Genomic DNA, 26996 nt, shown 5'->3' with positions numbered 1-26996 from the left:
AAGATAATAAACTGTTAAGGTCTTAACTAAAATGCAAACTAATGGTTACATTTTGTATGTTCTTTACAAAGCATGAAGGAGTACTTCATAATAAAATTTGGTATAATTAAAGGAAGCTAGTCCTTTGTTGGCTAGAAGACACTCTCTAGGGACCCAGTTAAGGCAGAAGGGGGGGTGAGGTCCTCAACCATGGTTTGAACTGTGAGGAGAGAAGACAGTCTGCTAACAAAAGAAACCAGGTCTATAGAATTGTTCTTGGCCTCTGGAAGGAAGAGTACTTTTCTCTCCTCTGTCATTTCCCACTTTCCATTGACCATGGTGTCTTGAGTGGAAATATTAACCGGGAAGAAGCAACCATATCCAAGAAGGAAATAGTCTAGTGAGTCGAGACAAAATAAGAGCTTTGTAAGTTGATAAGACTTGGACCCATTCATTGTGAATTGAACTGCAGAGATGAATAAGCCCAGGGAGGCCAGCTAAATGATTTGCCTGGAAGAGACTAAATCTATAAGGAACAGCATTAGGAGGACAAAAGCTGAACTAGACCAACAATATCTAGAGAAAGTCTGTCACAACAGTTTTGAGGACATGGAGAGATTGATCAGTCAGTCAATAAACATGCTAGTTGCAAGGCTCTGTGCTAAGCTTTGGGTATACAAAAAGAGGTCAAAGACAGCCCCTGCCCTCAAGGTACTCCCAATCTAAGGGAACTGATCTTTAGGTACTATTAAGGATGTGGGAGCAAAAAGGAGACACAGTATTCATCCATGTCAAGGAAGAGATCCAGTAGACTTCAAACTGAAGAGGGTTTCCATATAGGTGGAAAAATCCTTTAGATATTCCAGTTTCGGGGCCGCTAGGTGGCGCAGTAGAGAGAGCACTGGCCCTGGAGTCAGGAGTACCTGAGTTCAAATGTGACCTCAGACACTTAATAATTGCCTGTGTGGCCTTGGGCAAGCCACTTAACCCCATTTGCCTTGCAAAAAAACCCCAAACAGATATTCCAGTTTTGTAGATGACATTATGCCGTTTGCCTCAAGCCTAGAACATTAATGAATCTCTTAAATGAGACCCAGAATCTCTTAAAAAGAGTCTGATCTCACTATCCATATAGGGAAAAATGAAGTAGTAGGAGGGCTGGAACTCTGAGGTACTCTAGTTGGACTTGGATATCTGAAAAGTTGAACTATCTTGACAGATAATAAATTTATTTACCTCACTCTACTGTTTAGAATCAGCTTTTCCTCTTTATAGCTTAAGTCTTCTTCTCTCGCAATTCTTTATATTTTAACAACTGACTATATTCTGGAATTTTAAAAAATCATTTGCCTCTTTCTCATGATTTCAGTACATTTTACCTTCTAAGTTGTTAGTTTTAAGTTCTTGGCAAATGCTTTTGAACCTGTGTTCAACTGTATCAAGGAAGGCATCCTAAGAAAAAAAAGGCCAGACCAAAAAAGATTCCCTAAAATAAAACATGGTCCCTAGTCATATGAAAAAATCACCCTAATTACATTTCAGTGTAAAATTTAGTGAAAACAACCACCACTATCCACATTTGAAAAAGTATACAAAATTTCATACTGCTGACTTTTTAAACATTTTTTTTAGGTTTTTGCACTGCAAACGGCTTGCCCAAGGCCACAAGGCTAGGTAATTATTAAGTGTCTGAGACCGGATTTGAACCCAGGTACTCCTGACTCCAAGGTCGGTGCTTCTTTATCTACTATGCCACCTAGCTGCTCCAAATTAGTATCAGCCTGCTGACGTTTTAATAAGCAGAATGAGCAGTCTAAACAGACGGATGAGACGCTTAAATAATCTGGGCAGATAGACTGAGCCCGGAACCAAGTTTAAATCAATAAATTAAAATAATTTTATTTTATATTGATTATTTATTATATATTATTCATATCTCCTTGCTTATGTATTATACATATTATATCTTCATAACTTTAAATTAGTTAAATGCCTGTTATGTGCCAAAAACTATGCTAGAAGTTAGTGAAATAAAAAGGAAATATGCTTTCAAAGAGCTTAAATTCTATTGCAGAAAAACATTTTCCTAATTCATTCATTCCTAAGCTGGAATTGTATCAAGTGGGCCAGAATGGCTCGCGTTAGAGGAGCGGAGCGTGGGAAGTTCTCCCAGAGTTAGTGGGGGGGGGGGGGGGGGGAAGGCAGTGTGTGTTTTAAATACATTGTTTCCATTTCATCTCCTCCCAGTCCCGAGGGGCCTTCGGAGAAGCTGGGCCAGCCGGGCACCTAGCCGGGCATCAGGCAGGGTGAGTGGTCCAAGCTAGTCCCTGCCAAGGGACTGGGGCTGGGGTCTCATCCTCTGGCCCTCCCCTTCTGTAGGGGTCCGGATCCACACCTGGGCTCCGGATGTCAATGGGGCACAGACCATCACTATGATTTGGGCGCGCGGGCATCTTTGTCTTCTCTGTGACTCAGCTAAGTGAATTGGCTCTAAATTCGAATCCAACCTCAGCTGAGTGTTCTTTGGCCGGATCATTCGGCCTATTTACCTCAGTTTCCTCAAATGTAAAACGGGGATCATAACAGCACCCACTTCATTTTGAGGATGCACAGACCAAAAAAGTCCCCTGCCCTCGAGTTTACCGTCTGGGGGGGGGGGCAGAGAGGAAATAAAGGGCCAAAGTCGGAATGCGACCTCGGACACTTAATAATAAAATAAGGGCGAGTCGTTTAACCCCCGCCTGGCAGAAAGACCAAACAAAACAAAAATAGGAGCAGAAGGGAAACGCTCCAAGGAAGGGGCTCGGGAAAGGCAAAGACTTTTAAGTGGAGGCCTAGAAGCAGCCGGGGAGCCAAGGAGCGCGGGAGTTTCCCACCTGCGCAGCTCCGGCATGCTCCCCGCAGAACCGTCTCCCCGCCGCGGGCACCATCCGGCAGAAGCGCTTCTTCCTCTCCAGAAAGTAGCCGCAGCCACCTTCCAGCGGAGCCGGCGGCGAGGCGGCCATCCTGGCGGCTTCCGGCCACCCCTCCCCCCCGCTGCCCACGTGTTTCCGGCTGGACCGCGAACGGCCGCGCCGGGCCCCTCCCCCGCCGGAAGCGCACTACGGCGGCCCGCGAGGGCCCCCGCGCGACCGCCCCGCCCCGCCCCGCCGCAGCCCAGCGCCAAACTCAAACGAGTGCGCGGGCCGCGCCGCGCCGGGCCCCACCGAGCCGCGGCCGCCCCGGCGCCCCGCCATGAGCCAGGTGCTGTTCCAGCGGCCGGTGCCGCTGCAGGTGAAGTGCAGGGACTGCGAGGACAGGTGAGCGGGGGCTGCGCCGCCGGCCCGGGCCCCACGGGCCGAGACCGTTGGCGGGGGCAAGATGGCGGCCGGGGCGGGGGAGGGGGCCGAAGCGCCCGCGCTGGCCCGCTTGTCTCCCCGGCGCCGGCGGAGCCCCTCTCCGTGGCTTTGTTTATGTTTTCTTATTTCTTTTTACTTTTTAAGGTGTTTTTTTTTTAGATTTTTGCAAGGCAAAAGGGTTAAGCCCACACAGCTAGATTATTATTATTATTATTATTATTATTTTTCTAGGTTTTTGCAAGGCAAATGGGCTAAGCGGCTTGCCCAAGGCCACACAGCCGGGTCATTATGAAGTGTCTGAGGTCGGACTTGAACTTGGGTCCTCCTGGCTCCGGGGCCGGTGCTCTACCCGCTGCGCCACCCCAGCCGCCCTGTTTTGCTCTTTTTTTTAAAGCCGCCTGGTGCCACCCTCGGTCGCCCTTTCCTGCCAAGCCAAGTTTTAACTGAAATTCAGACGCGAAGCCTCGGGGGCGCCTCCCCGCTTCCAGACTGGAACACGGCGGGAGGGGCGGGAATGCAGATTTTTTTTCCTTTTTTTCCTTTTTTTTCTTTTTGCAAGGCCGTGAGGTAAAGTGACTTGGCCAAGGCCACACAGCCAGGCTATTATTATTATTATTATTATTATTATTATCATTATCATTATTATTATCATTATCATTATCATTATCATTTTAGGTTTTTGCAAGGCAAATGGGTTAAATGGCTTGCCCCAGACCACGTGGGTAGGTCATTATTAAGTGTCTGAGTTCGGATTTGAACTGAGGTTGTGCTGACTCCAGGGCCCGTGCTCTATCCACACTGTGCAGGAAATGTATATATTACATTTTTTAAATTATCCATTAGTATGAAACAATCCGGAGTCGAGAGTTCGTTCAAGCCAGACTAGGTAGAATTGGAGCTCTTACATAGACCCTCAGAAATTCTATTAGATTGATTACTTTAATCTGTTCAAAATAATAGAGAATACTCGGGACACTACTGTTGATTGGCTGGTGGAGATCTAGGAAGGAATAGAATAGAACTATTACAGAGTGGATAATAGGTTTAGAGGCAAAATGATGCAGTTCTTGCTCTATTTTTTTTTAATTAAAGATTTTTTTTTTTATTTTGAGTTTTAAGTTCTTTCTCTCTTTTTTTTTTTAAGGGTTTTGCTAGGCAATGGGGTTAAGTAGCTTGCCCAAGGCCACACAGCTAGGTAATTATTAAGTGTCTGAGACCGGATTTGAACCCAGGTACTCCTGACTCCAAGGCCGGTACTTTATCCACTACACCACCTAGCCGCCCCAAGTTCTCTCTCTTTTAAGGACAGTGTGGTAAGGCATAAAAGCACACCTGTTTTGCCCTCAGGAGAGACCTATGTTTGGCTCTCAGACTCTAAATAGTCCTGGACAGTCACTTTCCCTCTTTGGTTCATCTGGACAATGGGGATAAAACTGACCCCTGGTTCACACATTAATCTCTGACAGACAATGCTTTGAAAAAAATCTGCTATTTTTGTTCACAAACAGATGATTAATAAAGTAGTGCCAAACACTGAGCGAGAAGAGTTATACAAACTCAGTCAGTTTTTAAGATACAGTATGTATTTAAAGAAAGATTTTATTTATTTTGAGTTTTACAATTTTTCCCCCATTCTCAATTCCCTCCCCCCACCCTCCACAGAAGGTATTCTGTTAGTCTTTACATTGTTTCCACACAACATTGATCTCAGTTGAATGTGATGACAGAGAAATCATATCCATAAGGAAGGAAAATAAAGTATGAGATAGTAAAATTATACCATAATATACTGCTTTTTTTTTTCTAATTTGACGGTAATAGTCTTTGGTCTTTATTCAAAGTCCATAATTCTCTCTCTGGATACAGATGGTATTCTCCATTGCAGGTAGCTTAGAATTGTGCCTGGTTGTTGCACTGAAGGGATGAGCAAGTCTGTCAAAGTTGATCATCACCCCCACGTTGCTGTTAGGGTGTACAGTGTTTTTCTGGTTCTGCTCTTAAGATACAGTATTTATAACAAAGTTATTTTTAAATGGGTCTTGAGCAGGGATTGAAAAAAGTTATGGTTGTATCCTTTTGGGTTAGGAAAAATCCTCTAAATTTGAGGTGAGACCATTAATCAAGTCAAAGTGATAATCCTTATGCTCTTATGGAAATACTGGGTAGAAAGCAGATAGTTAATTTTAACGTTTCCTTGCCAACTTTCTACCTCTAAAAAACTATGCTATAGTTTCCTAACATCTCTGGGAATAACTTGTTTTATACCTCTCCTTGAGTTGTTAGAGACTATTCAGCAATACTTTGTATCTGATCAGAAATCTTCCTCATACCATGCTCTCTGTGTTCAGTAAACGTCCCATGACTTATGACAGAAGTTGACACAACCCCAGCATAGACCAGAACCCTCTGTCCCACTGCTGCAGACAGAATGTTGAGATAAGAATGTTTTCCAAATAATAAACCATCCTTGACCGTTTCTGACATGATTCTCCCAACCATACTTGTGCAGAAGGTATCCTTCCCTAAGTCCTCCTGAAACCCTCACACTCACCCCCAAACTTTGTCTTTTAAAAGTTTTTCCCTATCCCCTCTCCATTTTTTCTTGAAATTCAGCCCTCTTAGAGAAATGTAATAAATTTATTCCCCCCCCCCCCCAATAACTCCGGGCCATTGAGTCTGTGAATTCATTACTTTGCTCAACAAGAAACCAATCTTCAACCTTGGTATTCCAATAAAGTGATGATGATTCTTAGGATCCAAGGAATTTGAACCTGTTTGGCATGGTAGATAAAATGCTACTATACTTGGAGTCAGAAAGGCCAGGGTTCAGACTACCCTCAGATGCTTATGATTGTTGATTAAATCACTTAATCCTTTAGTTCCATTTTCCCCATCTGTAAAATGGGCAGTGTTATAATACAGTACTAAATAAACTTGAGCTCTCTAGTTCAGTGTTCCACCTTTTATATAGTTTGTGGGAAGTGAAGAAATGTGTCTACAAAAGATTTACTTAGCAGCAGAGGGATCATCTGTTCCTGTTTCTGTGTTTTTCTCCCCAGACCACCTTGTTTAGAGATGAGATTATTTTATCAAAGGATTTTTTTGCTAAAAATTAGCATACTTAACACATAGTAAAGGAGCACTTTTTGTACATTTGAGCCTTGTTCAGAATGTGAAATATTCCATACCATCGATAATTAGAAATACTGTAGCAATGTACTATGAAGACAAGATAGTTTATGTGGCTTTCAGAATTGTTTCCACTGAAAACACTAAGACTTGACCACACATTTCTAGGGATTCTTTTAAATATGGTCAATGGGTTTAATTTATGATAGTTTCACTTTTGTAATACTGAGCACAAAAGAATTTGGGGCCCTGAAAAACAATATGCTTATTTGGGGAAAAAGAAATACCAAGTTGCTCCTAGAGTAACATCAAGAGTAGTTTATGACAGGACTTGATAAATTTGTTTTAAATCTAAGAGCAAATTCGAAAATTTACAAGAAAAGTAAAAAAGGACAATGTGGTATTGGAGAAAATTGGTTCCTAACTTTTAAGAGGAGACCCAAATTAAGGATAGAGCACATATATAAGGTAGTTTCTCTGAGGTTCAATGATTCAATAAGAATTTAGGCACTGTAAATATGATTTGTGTGACTGCAAATATGAATTGCTTACCTTCTCAATGAGAAGGGGGGAAGCAAGGGAAGAGGGAGAGAATTTTTTTTTTACTGGTAATTAAGGAGATGAAATGTTTTAAAAAAGAATTTAAGCTGGGGCAGCTAGTGGATAGAGCACTGGCCTTGGAGTCAGGAGGACCTGAGTTCAAATGCTACCTCAGACAACTAACTAGCTGTGTGACTTTGGGCAAGTCACTTAACCCCCACTGCTTTGCAAAAAAAGGGGGGGAAAAGAATTTAAGCACTGTTAATAAGTATTGGAATACAAAGAAAGGTAAAAAAGAGTCTTTACCTTCAAAGAACTCACATTCTAAATGGGGGAGATACTTTACAAAGAACTATAAACTATAGACAGTAGCAAATAAGTGTGTGGTACTCTCAAAGGGAAGGCACTAACTTTTACGGGGACCTGGAAAGATCTACTGAAGGTGGGATTTGAGCTGAATGTTGGAAGAAGCAAGTGAGTAAGAAAATTCCTGGGGTGGGAGTCAAAAAGGACAGAATATTATGTTTCCAGAAGAGCAAGACCTCTCTCCTCATCTATTTTTTTGACTTTGATGACTTTCCTTCAAGTCTCAGCTAAAATCCTACCATCATCTCCCTGAAGTTAGCGTGTTTATCATCTGTGTTTTTGTGTGTGTGTGGTGTGTGTGTTTTATTTGTCCTTTTGGGGGGTTTTGCACATTGTCTCCTTCATTACATTGTAAACTCCTTGAGAGCAGGGACTTGCTATTCTACCTTTCTTTGTTTCCCCAGTTTTTAGACCCATAATAGGCAATTTTATATATAAAAAAACTGAGGTAGAGCAGATGAGCACTTGCCCAAGATCAGACTTCATGGTAGAGATCTAGAATTGGAACTTTAAACTGATTGTTTAATGTACTTTATTTCACACATAAATTACTGTTAATTCAATTGTAAATGGGATTATAGTGTGGTCTAAATAACCAGCACCTAACTCATTTAGAACACACTTCTCCAGTACTTTTATAATCTCTATGTTCTTTCAAGTTATCCCAAATCACCTTTTTTAAAAAAATGCCCCCTTAAACCTAGGTTAGCCCTGATCCTATTCTGTAAATTGCCTCAGAAAAATGAGAAAGATAAAAAAAAAGGCACAAATGCACAAAAAGTGCTCCTTTATTATATGTGTTAAGTATGCTAATTTTTATTTCTAAATCTTTCCTTCCTACGTTTCTACTATCCATTGTGAAAGCAAGAAATATGATACAAATTATACATATAAAGTCATGCAAAGCATTTTTCTATATTAGCATATTACAAAGAATTGTTTTGAACAAACAAGGCTATCTTGTTTTTTCTTTTAGACAGTTCTTAACTTAGTTGTGATCAATGGTTTACTTTTCAACTCCTTGCATATATAAAATATATATAAAATATGATTTATTTAACATTTTTCTCAGTTCATTTCATATAGTCCATGCAAGAGCTAGCATTTATATCCCACTTTTAAGATTTGTAAAGAATGTTTACGTACTTCATTTCATTTTAATCTTAATAGCAACCTTGTGAGTAGATGCAATAGTTTCCATTTTACAAATGAGAAAACTGAGGTACATTGCAAACATGATTTGCTAATATCTAGTAGGATACAAGCCAGGTCTTCCTGACTACAAGTCCAGCCCTCTGTGTCCTAAACTGTGTTTTATTCAGTGAACAGAAAATAGATGTCTTTAGGTTACTTGTGTTCATTGTGTGTGTGTATGCATATATGTATATAATATATTTACCTACTTATATACAATGTATCTGTTACCTAAACCATACAGGAGGGAAGTATGTGGATAAGATTTACTTTACTTAGTCGGAGAAAGTTCCTAAGAAGAGGATTGAGTTTTAATTGACAGATTTTGCTTCTGCTGCTGGAGACCCATATGAGCCACCAGCCTTACATTATTTCAGGAGAGTTATAGTATGCAGATTTTGTTGGAAATAGAGTTGAGTTAGGGAAGGTTTATAGATAAGGATACTGAAGCCTAGAGAGGTTAATCAATTTACTCAGTTCACACAGGAAATGCCAAAACTCAAATTCTGCCTCCTTTTTATTGTTTCCCTTCCTAGGTAACTTGTTAGAAGTTTGTACTTAGTGCAAAATGGCAGTATTTAATCATTTTGAGCGTTTTTAACAGTTATGCATATGTTTTTAAACAGAAGAATAAATGTTAGAGTGAGCATTGAACTACAAGCAGTTTCTAATCCAGTTCATCGAAAGGTTGGTATTTCTGATTAATAATTCAATTATAACTTAATTTATTCACTTCTTGTTTAAATTAAATTCTTTGCAGCTATTCTGGTTTTTAAAATGTCGGCCTCTTTACATATGATGGAAATGTGAGGTAGAAACTATTTGAAAAAAGAATATCCTATTTATATAAAGTATTCAAATTAAGAGAATCAGTGAAGGGAAAAGGGTTCCTTAAAACAGCATCAGACTTTGCTTACTTACAGGTTCTATTTCTATAGAAATTTAGTTCTATTCTGGAAATTAGAATTCCAGAGAACAAACATAATAATATAGATGTTCCAATAAGACAAAAATGCTATAGAGGAGAATATTTCAACTTGAGAATGTTTTTCCTTTAGGGAATGTGGTAATTAAAGAAGACTGAAGAATACTTACTACTTAAGAGAGCCAAAGAAACCACAGATCAGCCTCATTTAAAGTTGAAAAAATTGAAAACTAAGCAGTGAGAACGTCATTGAATATAAGACTTTGGAATATAAGTAGTTTTTGTATGTAAGAGTATGTTTTTGTCCATATGTTCTTTATCACACAGGGGTTCAATGTAGTAGTCTACCCATCATTGCTAAGTCTTTAAAGACAGTAAACAAAGACTCTCTACCAAAATTTTATTGATTGAGATTCATAGAGGCTTGACTCTAGGAAGGAGACTGAGGGCTGAGCCAAGAAGCAGCTTTAGTGGTTTTAAGTTTTAGGCTTGATCTTTCTGAATACCTAGCAAAGTTTTCTGAGATTAAAACACTTATCTAAGTGATAGGCCCTTATCTGATGTTTTTAAACTTCCAGCTTCACCCTTTATTCTTAAGTAGCCATATGTAGCATGAATAATTGCTATTAGGAATATTAAGAACGAAGCAGCTCTCTTGCTAATTGATTTCCTAATATTCTAATCCCAGGACTGGGATTATATAAGACACAAGGTCCTCAGAACCTTTAGAACTTCATAGGATTTTGGCCTAGTCTCAGAAAGAGCTTAAATATTATTGACTTAGGTACCAGGTATTCTGAGGAATAGCAAAATTTATTTTTCTACTTCCATTTCTGACTCTTCTATACTCATTTCTGGGGTCCTAAAAGCTACTCTGGTTATACTTAATAGTCAGGAATAAATTTTTTTCAATACTTTTCTTCCGTATTAGTGTCTTCTGCCATATCTTTCTCAGTCTCTGCGCTAACCTTGTCTTTCTACTTTTTTCCTTTTTACTAACATTCTCTTCTAACTTTCTGCTGTGAAGACTGATTGCTCTAATGGTCATTCACCTAGTGCTTTAATTCTGTATTATCTATAAAACAAACTTAAATCTCATAGTAAGAGACCATTGACTTGGAACTAGAGATAAACAGATGGGTTTCAAATGCCACTTCAACAGCCACCTGGAGTTAAATAGAAGTGGTTCATGTGCAACCCTAACAACCTGATACCTGATACTCATTAGAGGAAAGGGTTCCTTTTTTATCCCCTTTTCTGAGGGGACTAAGTCAGTTGTCAGTTCTCTAGCTCTCAGTTTCCTTATCTCTAAAATGAGTTTGTACTTCATTGACTCTAAGATCTTTGGGCTCTGAATTATATATATATATATATATATATATATATATATATATATATATATATATATATATCCCTTTTAAGTTAAAATGACCAAATATAAACCAGTATGATCTAGGTACATACAACCTCTGAGGCTATACCTGTATTCCTGAGCCTTTCCTAGAATTCTTTCATCCTTAGGTGATGTCAGAGTAAATTGGCCATCCTACTCCAGGCTGGAATAAAAATTAAGTTAAAAAAAATTAGAAAAGAATTACTAAAAACCTTGAATAACTTGAGTGAGGAACTAAACCTAAAATGATAGATGTGATCCCTTGATGTTAGATGTGTCATAAGAGTTTTTGAGACCCCTTTTATTAGCTTTAATGAAGGCTTTACTATTCCTGATATTAAGAAGTGATAGAAAAAAGGAATTCATTACATCCACAGTTTTAGTCAGTGCTTCCCAAATGATAGAAGAATTGGGAAAGAATTCCCACCTGCTCTGATCTTGGGTTATCTTTTGATAATTAATCCATTCTAAACACTCCAAGTGTAACCTTGAAGTGTAATTCTCATAAGCTTGACTTTGACATATAATTCCTTTTAAACTTTGTTTCTTTTCTCCCCGGGTAAGTGTGAGATTCTGTCTCCCTTGTGAAGCTGCAAACAAAATAATTTTTCTGACTCTGGTGTTGTTGAAAGCAATATAAGCTTTGTTAGAGACCTAACAGTGTTATTTTTCTAAGCTCTCCATTTATGCTTGAGCCATAATAAAAATAAGAGGTTTTTAACCTCTAGGATTTTTCATGATGATAATGTCATTTGGCAGTATTTATCTATCATGATAACTCATTGAGAATATTTTTCCTATTTTCAGATGATTACTGAAAAAGAAGCAGTTAACTAGTATATATTTTCTTAAATATATTTAAAACAAATCTTTCTCTTAGGATTTAGTCATTCAGTTGACTGATGATGCTGATCCATTTTTTCTGTATAACCTTGTTATATCTGAGGAAGATTTTCAGAGGTAAGTTGCTAACTTTTATTTTAACCTAATTCTTTTTTTAAGTTTTTGGAAGGCAATGGGGTTAAATGGCTTGCCCAAGGCCACACAGCTAGGTAATTATTAAGTGTCTGAGGTTGGATTTGAACTCAGGTACTCCTGACTCCAGGGCTGGTATTCTTTCCACTGCACCACCTAGCCACCCCCTAATAATTAATAATCTTAATGTTTTATGGGTACATTGATAGCTTGTAGAAACTTTGAATAAAATGGAATTTTCTATGTAATTTGGGAAATTATGGCATTTATAAAGCAAGTTTGTAAGAATATGTGTTCGTTGATCTCAACACAATAATCCATTAATAATAAAAAAAACCTACAACTTGAATTAAATTGATCCAAGAACACTGACTGCTGTTGATTAACATTTCTTATTACTAAGAGAAAATGTTAAAATTATAATATCCAAAATTTAAAATTTCTCTTTTCTTATCTCTGATTTCATGTATTTTTATACATGTATATATATATAGTTTGAAACTGCAGCAAGGTCTTCTGGTAGATTTTTCAGCTTTTCCACAAAAATTTATAGATCTACTACAGCAATGTACACAGGAACAAGGCAAAGAAATTCCAAGGTAAGTCTCATGCAGATAATGTGTTACTAAATAATCTTAGACTAAAAATATTTCATATGGCCAAGGTTTCTTCATGCCTTATGAACACCTCTGTTCTGGCTTTTTTCCCTTTTTTTTTGGTTGCTGGGTTTTTTAATTTAGCCTCTGTTAACCCCAAAATTTCAAATTCTTATTAAAATCAATAGTATTCTTTTCCCTTACATCCCTAAATCTGAATAAAGTCATTGAAAGTATTTTAGGGGGTTTTTTTTGGCAAGGCAAATGGGGTTAAGTGACTTGCCCAAGGCCACACAGCTAGGTAATTATTAATTGTCTGAGACCAGATTTGAACCCAGGTACTCCTGACTCCAAGGCCAGTGCTTTATCCACTATGCCACCTAGCCGCCCCCTATTGAAAGTATTTTAATAAAAATTTGATCTGAGGTATATGTGTGTTTTTTTTAATGAAAGATTGAACTGTAAAATAATTTAGATATATCTGTTGTCAAGACAAAATTCTTTTGGGACTTTTTTTCTAAATGCAGTTTCATTTGTGTTATTGCTGTGAAATTTTTTTGAAAGCTAATATTTTATTTGGCACATAATGAAACCCATTTGTATATGTTTATGAACAGTTTGATCTATATTTAATTTACCTTTATAAATACTTTTCAGTTTACCTTTATAAAGGTTAAATTTTTTTAAATTTTGTCTATTTTAGGATTCAGTCTTTTTCAAAAATTTGTTCACAGATTCTGCTTTTATACAAATTCAAAATTATATGATAGGCAATATCTATAATATACTAAAATATTTATACAATGTTTATACAATATGAAATAAATAAAATGTTTATACGATTTGCTAAAAAATGTTTGTACAATGAAACCTTGAACATTAGTGTCTCTCTTCTACTCTACTACAAACCCCCTCAAGCTTGAGGAATACTTGTGTTTTCTCTCCTGATACCTTGATGATAGGACTAGCAGCTTCAGATGTTGAAGAATTAGATGTAGAGTATAGTCATTGCCTTATTTTTTGTCTGGGAACAGTTAACTACTTTCCAGTTCAGTACTTATATCTTTGTACCTTTTTGACTGACACTTTAAGCCTTATGTTAATTGGGAAATTAAAGAGTTTTTCTGTGTCCTTCCCTATGCCCCTTGGGCCCCACTCCAACCCCTCCCATCCCCCTTTTAAAATTTGTTTTCAAATATAACAGATATTGTTATCACTATCCTGTGATACATCTTCTCGTCCATACTGCATGAGGGGAATAAACTTGATTTAGTGTCAAACTCCTTGCTAAATATTTTAATGTGTAAACTTTCCTTTAAAGGTTTTTGCTACAGTTAGTTTCTACAGCAGCCATATTGGATCACTCACCTGTATTTTTAAATGTAGTGGAGACAAATCCCTTTAAGCATCTTACACATCTTTCTCTAAAACTTCTACCTGGAAATGATATGGAAATAAAGAAATTTTTAGCAGGCTGTTTGAAATGTAGCAAGGTAAGGTTTGAATTTGCACAATGCCTTTCTGGGATGCATTTTCCTCATCTGTAAAGTCAAGACAGACTATATATTTCCTTCTAGCTCTAAAATTCTCTAGTTTTATTCTTTTTTTAAATGAATACTAAAGAACTACCATAATGTGTTTAGGAATTTGGATATTTATTGTTATACAGAGTGTCGAAGTATAAAGAGGCAAATTTCCATTCCAATTTATTTTAGAATGTTCATTGTAGAGGAAATATGATTCTGGAAAAGGTGTCTCATCTGTAATCAATTAATTTGAGTGATTTTTAGCAAGTTAGTTAATTGTTTGATGCCTGAGTTTTCTCAGATATCAAATATAAGTAGTAAAGATTTAAGCTCACCCTACCATCTCCATCTTAAATAAGGAAACATGAAGATTCCTTGAAATTTATAAATTGCCATGTAAACAAACATAAACTGTTGTTTCCTGGAGATAAAATATATACACTTTGGACAGTTTCTTATTTCTTAATAAGAGCTACCATCTGAATGACACTTAAGATTTACAGAGCTCTCTGCAGAACTTACTTAATCTTAGAAATGTTGTTTTGGAATATATTTTTTAAAACCAGTACTTAACTAAATTAAAAAATTGATTAACCTTTTTTTATAGGAAGAAAAATTATCATTGGAGCAAACGTTAGAGGATGTTACCAGGCAGTTAAACTTTACCCAACAGGTAATACAAAATTTTCCTTTTTTTTCTTATAAATTGTCTCTTTAATGACTCTCATCAGGCTACTCTACTACAAAAGCAAAACAAAAGTAAAAAAGTTATCTTCACTTATATATAGAATGTAAATCCCAGCTCATATCTTTTACTCTATCCAAACATTCTTATTCCCATTTGTTAGTCTTGATTCAGGCCATTCCATTTGTCTAAAATGTTCTGTCAACTGCCTCTTGCCCAGTGGGATTGGCCTACAGAAAAGAACAGTTGTTATTGCCTCTAAATTTAATGAATGATAGCTATTTAGAGCTCATTTCTGCAACTAGTTCTGGGCCTATCCCTTGGCATCATTCTTCAGGTGATCTTCAGATTTGCATTAGTGCTTAAGTCGACTCCTCCCTGTATCCCCTGTGGGAGGTTAGAGAGAAAGGTTGGAAAGAAGGGCACCTAAAATCTGGCAGAGGGCATGACTTAAAGGACAGTTCTGTTTTGTTTTTGGAAGGTGGGAAGAGAAAACGAAATGGTTTGATACTTCCCACTCATTTTCATTATATTTGCTCTTTTCCTATTTTCTGTTATGCTGTAGATACCCCAAAAGAACCCAGTGTCCTTAGCCTAACCAAAATTGCTTTTTGCTAAAAGATAGGTTGGTCTTCCTCTGAAATGTCCTTTTCTTACTTAGATCATTCTTTTCCTCTCTTAGTTAAAACTTTTTCTTCAGTGTAACAGATATTTTAGGAAAGTAAATCTTTGAGAATATTGTGTTTACAGACTGGAGTAAATCTCCAATTAGTGAAATTCCTTGTAATATGAAAAATGTTTTTAGGTAGAGGAGTCTTCCTTAAATCATAACCATTCAATTTTCGTCTTATCATTTTTTTCTTTACCTTGATGCTTGTGTGGTTTGTAAGGTTTTGATTTTTGGTTGTGAAGATAAAATGAGTTAACATGGAAAGTGCTTTGTAAACTTCTATGCTATTATTACAATGCTAGCTTTTATTATATATAGTTCCTTTAAAGTTTTCTAAAGCACATTGAAGTAGCAGTCACTGTAGCCTGAAGGTTACTTCCTCAGCGCAAAGTAAAGCCAAGCTCTCTGAGGACAAGAAATGAACCTGTAAATCAGTTCTCCTCAAGATTGTATTTCCTCACCTTCAATCTCTAAAGAAAAGAGCATTGTAATTGTTAATTTAATTCAAGTAAACTCAGGTCTTGCAAAGTGCCATGCTAGGCCTTGAGAATTCAAAGACTAAAAGAAATCAGCCTTTGCCTTCAAGAAAAGATTATGCTTCACCAGGACAGGAAATGTAAAGCTGTAGGAAAACTTGAGGTGGGAGATTCAGTGGATGTAATGTTATTAGTTCAGTTCCCTTCTTTAACATTTGTGTTTAAAATTGTACAGACATTATCAGAAAAGATCCAGGAATTAGATAAGTTAAGAAATGAATGGACATCTCACACAGCAGCTCTGACAAACAAACATTCTCAGGAACTGACAAATGAGAAGGAAAAAGCCCTCCAGGTATGAACCCAAAGGAGAATACATAAAATCCTTAGTGAATGAAATCATTTGATTGCTGTAATTCTAAAAGACTCTTTTGGTAAATAAAACTGAGTATTGTATAATTATAATGAACAAATTGGGAAGTTGGGAAAATATGCCATCCTGTTAGAAAATGAAGTGGTATGGATAGAAAATTTCTTTTCTTTTTTTACTTTTTTTTCCAAAAATTATTTTAAAAAAATTTTGTGTTGCTTAATAGGGGAGGGGAAAGGAATATATTTGAATCTGAATATCATAAAAACTAAAGGTATCAATAGAGTAAAATCAAACTTTAAGCTATAGATACTGTTGTCAGTATTCTGTGATATTTCCTCTTATCTGTATACCATGAGGGGAATACCCTTGATGTACTGTCATACTCCTTGCTAAATATTTTAATATGTAAACTTTCTTTTAAAAGTTTTTGCTACAGTAAGTTTCTACTGCAGTCATATTGGATCACTCACCTGTATTTTTAAATGTGGTGAAGACAAATCCCTTTAAGCATCTTACACATCTTTCTCTAAAACTTCTACCTGGAAATAATAGGGAAATAAAGAAACTTTTAGCAGGCTATGGCAATAATTTAAATGCTGTGAAGCAGAGATCATAGTGAGGGGGGAAATGGAAGCAAATCTTATGTTCTCATAATTTATATTATTTTCCTTGTCTTTTTTCTTACTGTGGATCATTTCTACATCATTTAAACTAAATATTCTTTATGCTACTTATTTTTTATTTTTGTTCTATTATTTATTATTTGCTTTGTTCTATTTTGTTCCTTATTCTCACTATTAATCTCCCTTTTTATCTGTCTCACATCTTTATGTTCCTTAATTTTCCTTGAGTCTTATTCTTATAAAACTAACAAAACCACCCCCTTTTCCCCTATTTGCTTCATAGCTAAACCCCTGAAACAAGTTTCTTTTCTGGATGATTGTTCCTCTCTAAGGTCTCCTCTTCAGACTTCTTTTGTTTGCCTTTTGTTTTTATCACTAACTTGAAATTATTCCTCCTAAACAACTGGATGTCAGATAAGAGTCTTTGTTTTCTTTTCTGTAGTTTCTGCTACCTTCAACATGGTAGATCATCCTTTTCTTGTTAAAAAAGGTAAATTCAGATCTGACTGTAAATACTCAATGAGCTATGGGTCCCTGGGCAAGTCCTTTAACCTGTGTTTGCCTCAGTTTCCTCAAGTGTAAAATGAAAATAAATACAGCAAGGTTGGGGGAGGGCACATATTGGGCATATAATGGGTGCTTAATAGAAGCTCTAAAAGTGCCCTCCTTCCTTACTAACCAGTTTCCTTCTTGGGAATCTCTTTTCCTTTATTTAATTCAAGATGGATTTCCACAGAGCTGTAACCTTTTTTTTTCCCCCTCTGCTCTATCTGCTGCTGCTTCTCTTTTCATACTTTTTAGAACAAGGAGATTTTTATAGTAGGAGTGCAAAATGTGAAGTCTTTGCAGTTTGGCAGTGATTCCCAGCAGAGAGTAATGAGGTATAGTTCAGAAGCATATGCACAATATACCTTATTCCTTTTTCAGTCACCCAGTCACGTTACTATGGTACTTGTGGCAGCAATTTTATGACCAATATATAGTATAACATTCCCTTATTTTGAAAGCCCGAAAAATCTTAACATGGATTACTATGCCAAAACCAAATATCATACAAGATGAGAAGGTTGGTTGTGAGCTCTGTCAGCAGAGTGCGTGCTGACATTGAGAAGATAAAACATCCTATGAAGGATAATTCCTAGTATATAAAAATCTGAGAAATAAAAGTCATTAACCAAAATAGTGAGGTTATATGCTCAATGTTTGTAGCAGCTTTGATCTGTGAAATTCCCCAGGCTTAAGTTGAACATTTTTAAAATGGGGATAGTTAATATTTTCAGAAAATAATTTGGAATATGTTTATATATCTTTTTTTTTTTGCTAATTATGCTTTCATTTTTGTACATGTAGGCACAGTTTCAAGCTCAGCAACAGCATGAACAACAGAAAAAAGACCTAGAAAGCATGCATCAAAGAAATGTTCACCAGCTTCAGAACAGACTGTCAGAATTGGAGGTGGCCAATAAAGACCTAACAGAAAGGAAATACAAAGGCGACTCCACCATTAGGGAACTTAAAGCAAAACTCTCTGGTGTAGAAGATGTATGGAAAAATTTCTTTTTGTAGTTGAAAACAGTGCTTTTATTTGGTAGATATTTATTTTATCATTTGTTAGATGTAATTGAATTCACTTGTTTTGATGGGGTAACAAATACTGTTGATTCAGAGAAAATCTACAGACATTCTGGAAATTGAAAGAGCATTGATAGAGACTGGAGTAATAACAGTAGCTTTTTTCTCTCTTAGTTAAGGTCTAAAGAAGCAACTGAGAAATATAGCTCTCTGACTTTGAAAATACTTAGTTTCTTGTAGCTATTTTGAATAACTCAGGAACTTGAAAGGACACTGCTTTTGAAGTCCAAGAATCTGGTTCAAGTCATAACTTTGCTTTTTACAAGCTGTATGACTTTGGATAAGAGTTTCTCATTTGTAATTGAGGATTACAGTACTTTTGTACTTCCTTTCCCATAGGATTATTATAAGGAAATTATTTGATAAATCTCAAATTAAGATGTTGTGAATTATTAGTAAATACTTAATACTGATGAAACAATAATCAAGCTCCCCTCAAAACTTCTCCAAACAGATCTTGGAAACATATTAGTTCAACTCTTGATAGAGAAATTTAAAAATGGCGGCTAGGTGGATAAAGTGGATAGAGCACTGGTCCTGGAGTCAGGAGTACCTGAGTTCAAATCCGGCCTCAGACACTTAATAACTACCTAGCTGTGTGGCCTTGGGCAAGCCACTTAACCCCATTGCCTTGCAAAAACTTTAAAAAAAAAGCAAAGAAAGAAATTAAAAAATATCAGGAATCATTTTTTCCTACCCAGGGAGTCTGGAGACTGAGAGGTCTTTGGACAATGAAGATGAGATCTAGCCAGGAATACTGTGTGCAGAGCATTCCAGTTTAGGGAGAAATTTGTACTAGGGCAAGTGAAAATTCCAGACCTATACTGGAGTATCCCAACAAGGACAGGTGCTATTTGGAAGCTTTGCTGCCCAGTAATCAGTCATGATCTAAACATCTTTATAAACAAGATATTATAGGGAACTGCTGACATTTGAACTTGATTCTCATCTGAACTTGTCAAAGGAAAGAAAAATACATTCAAAGATGGATGGATCACTATAGATATAGACGCATACATGCGAATTTCAATAGGAAAAAAGGGAAAGAAGAAGGATGGAAAAAAATTAATGGGAGTGTAGATTAAGGAAAAAAATTGTTTTTTTTTGTTTTGGGTTTTTTTTGGGGTTTTTTTTTTAGATTTTTCAAGGCAGTGGGGTTAAGTGGCTTGCCCAAGGCCACACAGCTAGGTAGTTATTAAGTGTCTGAGGTAGGATTTGAACCCAGGTACTCCTGACTCCCAAGGCCAGTGCTCTATCCACTACTCCACCTAGCTGCCCCAAGAATTGTTAAAAAAAAAAAACAAAAAACTAAGGATGAAGAACTATGAAGGTCTTTTGGGGGTGAAAAAGAATGGGAAGTCAGCACAGAGTGGGAATCTGAGAGGGTGCCCATAAACTTTGAGAATGGCTGAGCAAAATATAATGTATGGATGTGATTAAATACCATTTTGCTATGAGAAGTGATGGAGTTGTTTTCATAGAGATTTGGGAAGACTTGTATGAATTGATACAAAGTCAAGTGAGCAGAATCAGAACAATTTATGCAGTGATAGCAATATGATAAAGACAGTTTGAAATAATCACTAACTATATTCCAGAGAACTGGTGATAAACAGGTTACCTATGTCCCGATAAGAGCTGAAGGACTTGGGGCAGCTAGGTGATAGAATGAATAGAGCACTGGCCCTGGAGTAAAGAGGACCAGATTTCAAATTTGGCTTCAGATACTTAATAATTATCTAGCTGTGTGACCTTGAGTAAGTCACTTAACACCATTGCCTTGCAAAAACTAAAAAAAAATAAAAAGGTGAACAGTGCAGAATAAGACATATTTTTTTACACAAGACCAATGTAGAAATTTGTTTTGCTTGCAATTTTGTTTTGATGATTGAAAAAATAAAGCATAATTAAAAATCAAAAGTTAATTCAGATAAATAAATTTAGATCTCAGAAATTGCTTACTGCTTATTTTTTTTTAATTTTTATTTATTTAAGTCAATGGAATTAAGTGACTTGCCCAAGGTTACACAGCTAGGCAATTATTAAATGTTTGATGTCATATTTGAACTCAGGTCCTCCTGACTCTAGGGCTGGTGCTCTATCCACTGTGCCACCTGTCCCCTTTGCTGCTTATTGTTAAATAATAGTCTTTTTAAAAAAAGCTTTCCAAGTTTATATCTATTGGCAAATTTCTGGTGGCTTTTCCTTAATTTGATTAATATAGGTGCTTTTAGTACGGATTTTTTCAATATTCTCTTAAATTACTTGTACTAGAAACTTTTGACTGACTTATATTGTCAACCTTATCTCTAATTAGAACCAACAAATATTTGTAATAATTCTGTCTATTTTAGGAGTGCCAGAGGGCTAAACAAGAAGTCCTCTCTTTGAGAAGAGAGAATTCTACTCTTGATGCTGAATGTCATGAAAAAGAGAAACACATTAATCAACTTCAAACTAAAGTAGCTGTTTTGGAACAGGAAATCAAAGATAAGGATCAGCTTGTTATAAGAACAAAAGAAGCATTTGACACAATTCAGGAACAAAAGGTAATAGATTTTTAAAAATTAACTAATGAACACATTAGTAAGTTGCACTTTCCCTTTGGAGCACAAAGGGTTCAAATTTAAACATTTTAAAATTCAGGTGGCCTTAGAAGAAAATGGAGAGAAAAATCGAGTACAGCTAGGAAAACTTGAAGCCACGATAAAGTCATTGTCAGCTGAACTTCTTAAGGTTTGTTTTAAGAAGTTTAAGAGAATTCTTCATGTTATTCTATGGAATTAAGTTTAGAAGTATATCTGATGAAACTATCTCACAGGCAAATGAAATTATCAAGAAATTGCAAGGTGATATGAAAACTCTAATGAACAAATTAAAACTGAAGAATACAGTTACAATTCAGCAAGAAAAATTACTGGCTGAAAAGGAAGAAAAGCTGAAAAAAGAACAAAAGGAGATACAAGATGTTGGACAAGCTCTTCAGAATAAAGAGCAAGAGGTAGTTAATATTAAATAATTTTCAAAACTATTTCCTGATTATTTACGAAGCTTTAAAGAAGTCCTCTATAAATTGTAGCTCTTGTTAAGAATGAAATTCTTTGTTGGAGAATTTTTAAAAATTTCTTTTAAAAGAATCTGATTGGATTAAAGTTAATTAAATTTTTAGCTAGAAATAATTAAATTGCCCTTTTGGTTTGAAAAGACAGTTATTTTGTCTCCCATACATTAGTTTTCATGTTTTTCATCCCTTCATTAGGATAATTCTTTCAACTTCTTAATCCTATTTTAGCTTTTCCAGTATTTGACTTAATTTTATTCAAATATTTCAGGTAAGCAAATTGCAAGAACAGTTAGAAGTTACAGTACAAAAACTTGAAGAGAGCAAACAGCTTCTGAAGAATAATGAAAAATGTAAGTTTGTTGAATTAAAAATGAAAATACCTAATAGGTCTGGGTGTGTTTGCTCTTCTAGGTATCCATTCCTAGCCTATGTAGTGGTCTCTTCTAAGAGGGCAGCAGGTCTCTAGTTTGCTTGAAGATGGTACTTAAATTTGCTCTCAAGGAACTTGTTTTCCAATGAGGGAAAACAAAATGTATAAGTAAATACATAACATATACAGATGACTCTCATGTGGTTATAGGGATGATTTCCTTCATAGTTTCCCTCCTTCGTGTTAAGGATTTGACTCAGATGCCATGTTCTCCTTTCTATTCCTCTGTGTGAATTCCTGAAAGCCCTGGACCACTTTTTATTTTTTTGTTTTTTTTTAAAGATTTGTGGGGCAGCTAGGTGGTGTGGGGCGGCTAGGTGGCGTAGTAGATAGAGCACCAGCCCTTTAATCAGGAGTACCTGAGTTCAAATGCGGCCTCAGATACTTAATTATCTAGCTGTGTGGCCTTGGGCAAGTCACTTAACCCCATTGCCTTGCAAAAACCTAAAAAAAAACAACAAAAAGATTTTATTGGGGTGGTTAGGTGGTATGGTGGACAGAGCACCAGCCCTGGAGTCAGGAGTACCCGAGCTCAAATCTGGCCTCAGATTAAAAAAAAAAGATTTTATTTATTTTGAGTTTTACAATTTTTCCCCTAATCTTACTTCCCACCCCCCACAGAAGGCAATTTGCCAGTCTTTACATTGTTTCCATGGTATACATTGATCCAAATTGAATGTGATGAGAGAGAAATGATATCCTTAAGGAAGAGATAGCAAGATCAGACAATAAGATATCAGTTGGACCGCTTTTCTTAACATGCACTCTCATTTCATCCTGCCTTTTGTTGTTGTTTGTGTACATGTTTCATCATTTTATCTCTTATACAAGACCACAAAGACTTGGGGGGGGGTTGAGACTCATCTTGCTCAAACATCTCTCCAACATGTACATAGCAGGAGTTCAGTAAATGCTTGTTCAATAAGTCAAAAAGTACTATGAGTCTAGTTGATAATAAAACTTAAATGAAATCCTGAAATTCAATTTAATAATCAATTTATCCTGATTTTTAATTTTATATAGGACTCAGTAACAATTACATATCCAGTTTGGGGTTGTTGTTTTTAAATACATTTCAAGGTATCTGAGAATGCCAAACTTTTCCCTTCATTATAATCTTGCTGCTTTTTGTCACCTTTTTTTATGGTATTGCCAGATTTGTCAAAAGCCCAGTACTAACATGTTACTATAGAAGGTCTGTCTGGATTGAAACACTGCTGCAGTGCTATCTAGCTGTGTACAGGGAAGTTTCCTGTGAATGATTCCTTTTCTCACTTTTATTGTGGAGATATTGCATTTTGAAATTTATTTTATTTTTTAAATTTAAAATTTTGAATGCTTATTGTGAAAATAGTTATGCTAAAGGTCTGTTATGAGTAAATTATGCCAGATCCTTCCCCTTTTAAAATTCTTTCTTAGAAAGGATAGAGCTGGGGCGGCTAGGTGGCGTAGTGGATAAAGCATGGGCCCTGGAGTCAGGAGTACCTGGGTTCAAATCCAGCCTCAGACACTTAATAATTACCTAGCCGTGTGGCCTTGGGCAAGCCACTTAACCCCATTTGCCTTGCAAAAAAAAAACACCTAAAAAAAAAAGAAAGGATAGAGTTCTGGGGGACGAGGAAAGGAAAAGGAAATACTGGGAAATAATATAGGCAATGTAAAAGCTAAAAATTACACAAATCATTTTTTTAAAAGATAAGATGGAGCTTAGCTGCTAGAAATCTGAAAGTCTGAACATGTCACCCACCCCCTTATTTCTTAAATACCCATGGCTCCCTATCTGCCTCTAGGATCCAGTATAAATTCCTGTATTTGACCTTCAGAGCCCTTCATAATCTGCTTTCCCTTACTAAACCTTCTGAATCTTCTAATAGTTGCTACCACCACCACCATGTACTCGGATCCAGTAGCTCTGATCTCTTGACTGTCAAGGATTTCCAGGTTATCCCATATGCAATTGTTTGCATGGTGCCTTCCCATTAGATTTTTTTTTTTTTTGCAAGGCAGTGGGTTTAAATGACTTGCCCAAGGCCACACGGCTAGGTAATTATTAAGTGTCTGAGGCTGGGTTTGAACTCAGGTCCTCCTGACTCCAGGGCCAGTGCTCTATCCACTGTGCCACCTAGCTGTATGCCTCCCCATTAGAGTATGAGCTACTTGAGAGTGGTAAATCTTTTATTGTCTCATCCCCAATGTTTAGCTCAAGTACTTGACAACTTATTAAGTGCTTAAGTTTATTGAACCAAAGGTGAGAACTGGTGATCAACCAGTCAGAACTTGGAAAGATTTAGATAGTCCTATATATTGTCTCCACTCATGCATTAGGTGAGTTGGCAATGTTTTTCACACTTCATAAGATTATTTTGAAGCTTAATTCAAGTTTTAAATGAGTTTGAAACAAATGTAAAAATGGAAGGGCAAAGCAAAATGTTCAAATTTATTTGTTGGTTTTTTTTTTTATGAAGTAATCACATGGTTAAATAAAGAACTAAATGAAAATCAGCTAGTAAGAAAACAAGAACTGTTGGGACACTCTACAACTCCATCTGCTCCTAGCAACACCACCATCAGAAGTGGAATTTCTCCTAATCAGAACATGGTGAGATTCAAATTCGCGTCAGAGAACTTTTATTTTAGAATCAGAGGCAGAGATCCTGTAAGCTGGTAGACTTCATTCCAAGTTTACGTGAATTTGCATTTTCAGTGTCTTCTTTTTAGCAAGGTCCAAATTCCTCTAGTTGTATTAAATCCCTTTCACAAACTTCATTCTTTTCCATAAGAATAATATCAATACATTATCAAGTGCTTGCTTCAAGTCTAGGTGAAGCATAGCGATAGTATTTTCAGCTCTACCCCTTTAAAAGGAAATGAGATAGTCAGACATGAATGAACTATTCTCATTAAAACCAGTGCTTGCTTTTTGCAACCATTATATTACATGGTAAATGTTTAAATGCTTGTAGAATTGTGGGAATTAGAATTTCCAAAGTATTGATTCCTTTCCTGGTTTGCCAGAGAACAAAGCCCCTTCCCCAAATCTCATTGTCCTCTCCTTTGTTCTCATTTACCTGAAGCTAACATCCCAAGGATGTCTGCCCTTCCACTGTGCCCCCTGAAATTTCCCTCCAAAGTAATAAGCTTTGTCATTTTACTCTTTTCATATTTGGTATTCCCTGAGGTCTGACTTCCTGAAGATGACCCTATATCCTGACCATTTTTCCCAGTGTTCTTCTCCCCCTTCCCCAGTCACTGGTAGGGGACTCAGAATACTTTTTCTTTGTTGCCATTTATCCCTTTTTAACCAGCACTCAGTAACCTTTCCTGCTTTCTAGTTCACTCCTAGTGTATCCTCCCATTCATATTCTGGGGGCTCTTTTCTACCAACCCAGGGGACATTCCTCCTCCTTTCTCATTGAATTCAATTTCTGGGCTTCTCTCTCTCTCTCTCTCTCTCTCTCTCTCTATTCTTTCCTTCACACTGAGAACTTCAGTACAGATATGGCTATTTCCTCAGATACTATTTTTCTATTTTTCCAGTTCTTCATTTTGTACATCTATTCCTCCACTCCACATTGTCCTACCATTTGATCTTATTGTTCACAGGTGTTCTGCTTCTCTGTTGATGAACTCTGCAATCACTTCATTTGATCATAATCTTTTAACATTTCATCCTCTCTCTACCTTACAATCCCTAACTCTATTCTTCATTTTTTTCCTTTTTTCTTTTTTTTGCAAGGCAGTAAGGTTAAGTGGCTTGCCCAAGGCTACACAGATAAGTAATTATTAAGTGTCTGAGGCCGGATTTGAACTCAGGTACTCCTGACTCCCGGGCCGGTGCTCTGTCCACAGAGCCATGTAGCTGCCCCTCTATTCTTCATTCTTGCAGTGACCTTCAGCCTTTCTACTTTTTTAGAGCTCTTCATAGTCTGATCCCAGTCTTTCCCTTTCTAAACACTCTATATTCCAGCTAGACTGAGCCACTGGGTGTTTTCCAAAGTAGGTTTTCCATCTCTCTCTCTCTCTCCCCATGTCTTTGAATAGGCTGTTCCTAATATCTACTTTCCTCCCTCACCTTCCCCTACTAGACTCCCTAAGCTTCATTCAAGGCCAGTTTAAAAGCAGCCTCTTAAAGTATAATATGATCATAGATTTAGAGTTGAAAGGGATCTGGGATATTAGCTAGTCCTATGCCCCTGATTTTATAGATAAGGAAAATAAGTCTTGTAGAGGTTAAGTGATTTGACCAAGAATACATCATCATTATAATAATAATAATAATAATAATAATGATAATGCTAGTTGTCCTTCAGGATTGCTGAGGACCCCTCCACCAACTAAGTTTCTTGAGTGACTTAACACAATTATATTTATATATTTATTTTAGTGAGGGGCTTAGAGACACCCCCCTCCCCCCACGGTCTGATCTAATAGCAAAAAGGATTGTTGGTGATGGTCTGTCTGGCTGCTGTAGGAGGCTTTTAGCCCTTGAATTAGCCTTTCTTTTCCTGTAGTAAATTATAAAATAGGGATTTATACCTAGAGCTTCTGACTTCCCATCCCATGCTTTTCCCACCAAAACATGCTGCCTCTGGGGAATTTTTCTGATTGTACAGCTATTAATTCTTTTTAGTTTTTACAAGGCAGTGGAGTTAAGTGGCTTGCCCAAGGCCACACAACTTGGTAATCATTAAGTGTCTGAGGCTAGATTTGAACTCAGGTATTCTTGACTCCAGGGCTGGTGCTCTATCCACTGCACTACCTAGCCATCCCCAGCTATCAATTCTTAAAAAACAAAATTTAAGTATGTTCCTTCAGGAACAGTAGGACAGAAATTTTTTTAATTTTGTCTTTATATCCCTTAAAACCTTGCACATTTCCTCCTGCCTCCATTGCTCTGACCTAAAATTACATTTACCTTCAGGACCTTAATGTGTTTTTTTTTCTTTTAAAATGATTGGTTGTAATGTGGAGTGTCTATTGGAGGTAACATGAAAGGAGATTAGAAAGAAAGACTAGAATTAGGAGTCACAAGACAGGGCCAATGTTAAATGATTTTGATTAGATAATTAGATGTTAGTGTAT

At 36.7% G+C, this 26996-nt stretch overlaps 2 protein-coding genes across 4 annotated transcripts in view; one reads left to right on the top strand and one right to left on the bottom strand.

Annotated features, from left to right (window-relative positions):
* The window catches only part of TRMT13 (tRNA methyltransferase 13 homolog), a 28928-nt gene extending 25921 nt beyond the window's left edge, over positions 1-3007 (bottom strand). For 2 of the 3 annotated variants that reach the window (XM_074188256.1, XM_074188258.1), the window contains exon 1: positions 2856-3007. In XM_074188256.1, coding sequence (XP_074044357.1) covers positions 2856-2984 — 129 coding nt within the window. In that variant the 5' untranslated portion in view covers positions 2985-3007. The remainder of the gene's footprint in view (positions 1-2855) is intronic. The other variant, XM_074188257.1, reaches the window with a different exon arrangement.
* A 126-nt stretch (positions 3008-3133) lies between these two features.
* The window catches only part of SASS6 (SAS-6 centriolar assembly protein), a 35996-nt gene continuing 12133 nt past the window's right edge, over positions 3134-26996 (top strand). The window contains exons 1-13 of the mRNA XM_074188249.1: positions 3134-3278; positions 9173-9233; positions 11745-11824; positions 12334-12438; positions 13757-13928; positions 14569-14634; positions 16028-16147; positions 18139-18330; positions 20775-20969; positions 21067-21156; positions 21242-21421; positions 21753-21834; positions 24380-24513. Of these exons, the coding sequence (XP_074044350.1) occupies positions 3214-3278; positions 9173-9233; positions 11745-11824; positions 12334-12438; positions 13757-13928; positions 14569-14634; positions 16028-16147; positions 18139-18330; positions 20775-20969; positions 21067-21156; positions 21242-21421; positions 21753-21834; positions 24380-24513 (1542 nt within the window). The 5' untranslated portion in view covers positions 3134-3213. The remainder of the gene's footprint in view (positions 3279-9172; positions 9234-11744; positions 11825-12333; positions 12439-13756; positions 13929-14568; positions 14635-16027; positions 16148-18138; positions 18331-20774; positions 20970-21066; positions 21157-21241; positions 21422-21752; positions 21835-24379; positions 24514-26996) is intronic.

Source organism: Macrotis lagotis, chromosome 5 (assembly GCF_037893015.1).
Source record: "Macrotis lagotis isolate mMagLag1 chromosome 5, bilby.v1.9.chrom.fasta, whole genome shotgun sequence".
NCBI classification, from domain to species: Eukaryota; Metazoa; Chordata; class Mammalia; order Peramelemorphia; family Peramelidae; genus Macrotis; species Macrotis lagotis.
Note: the sequence above shows the minus strand (reverse complement) of the source record. Positions and strands in the feature narration are given on the sequence as shown.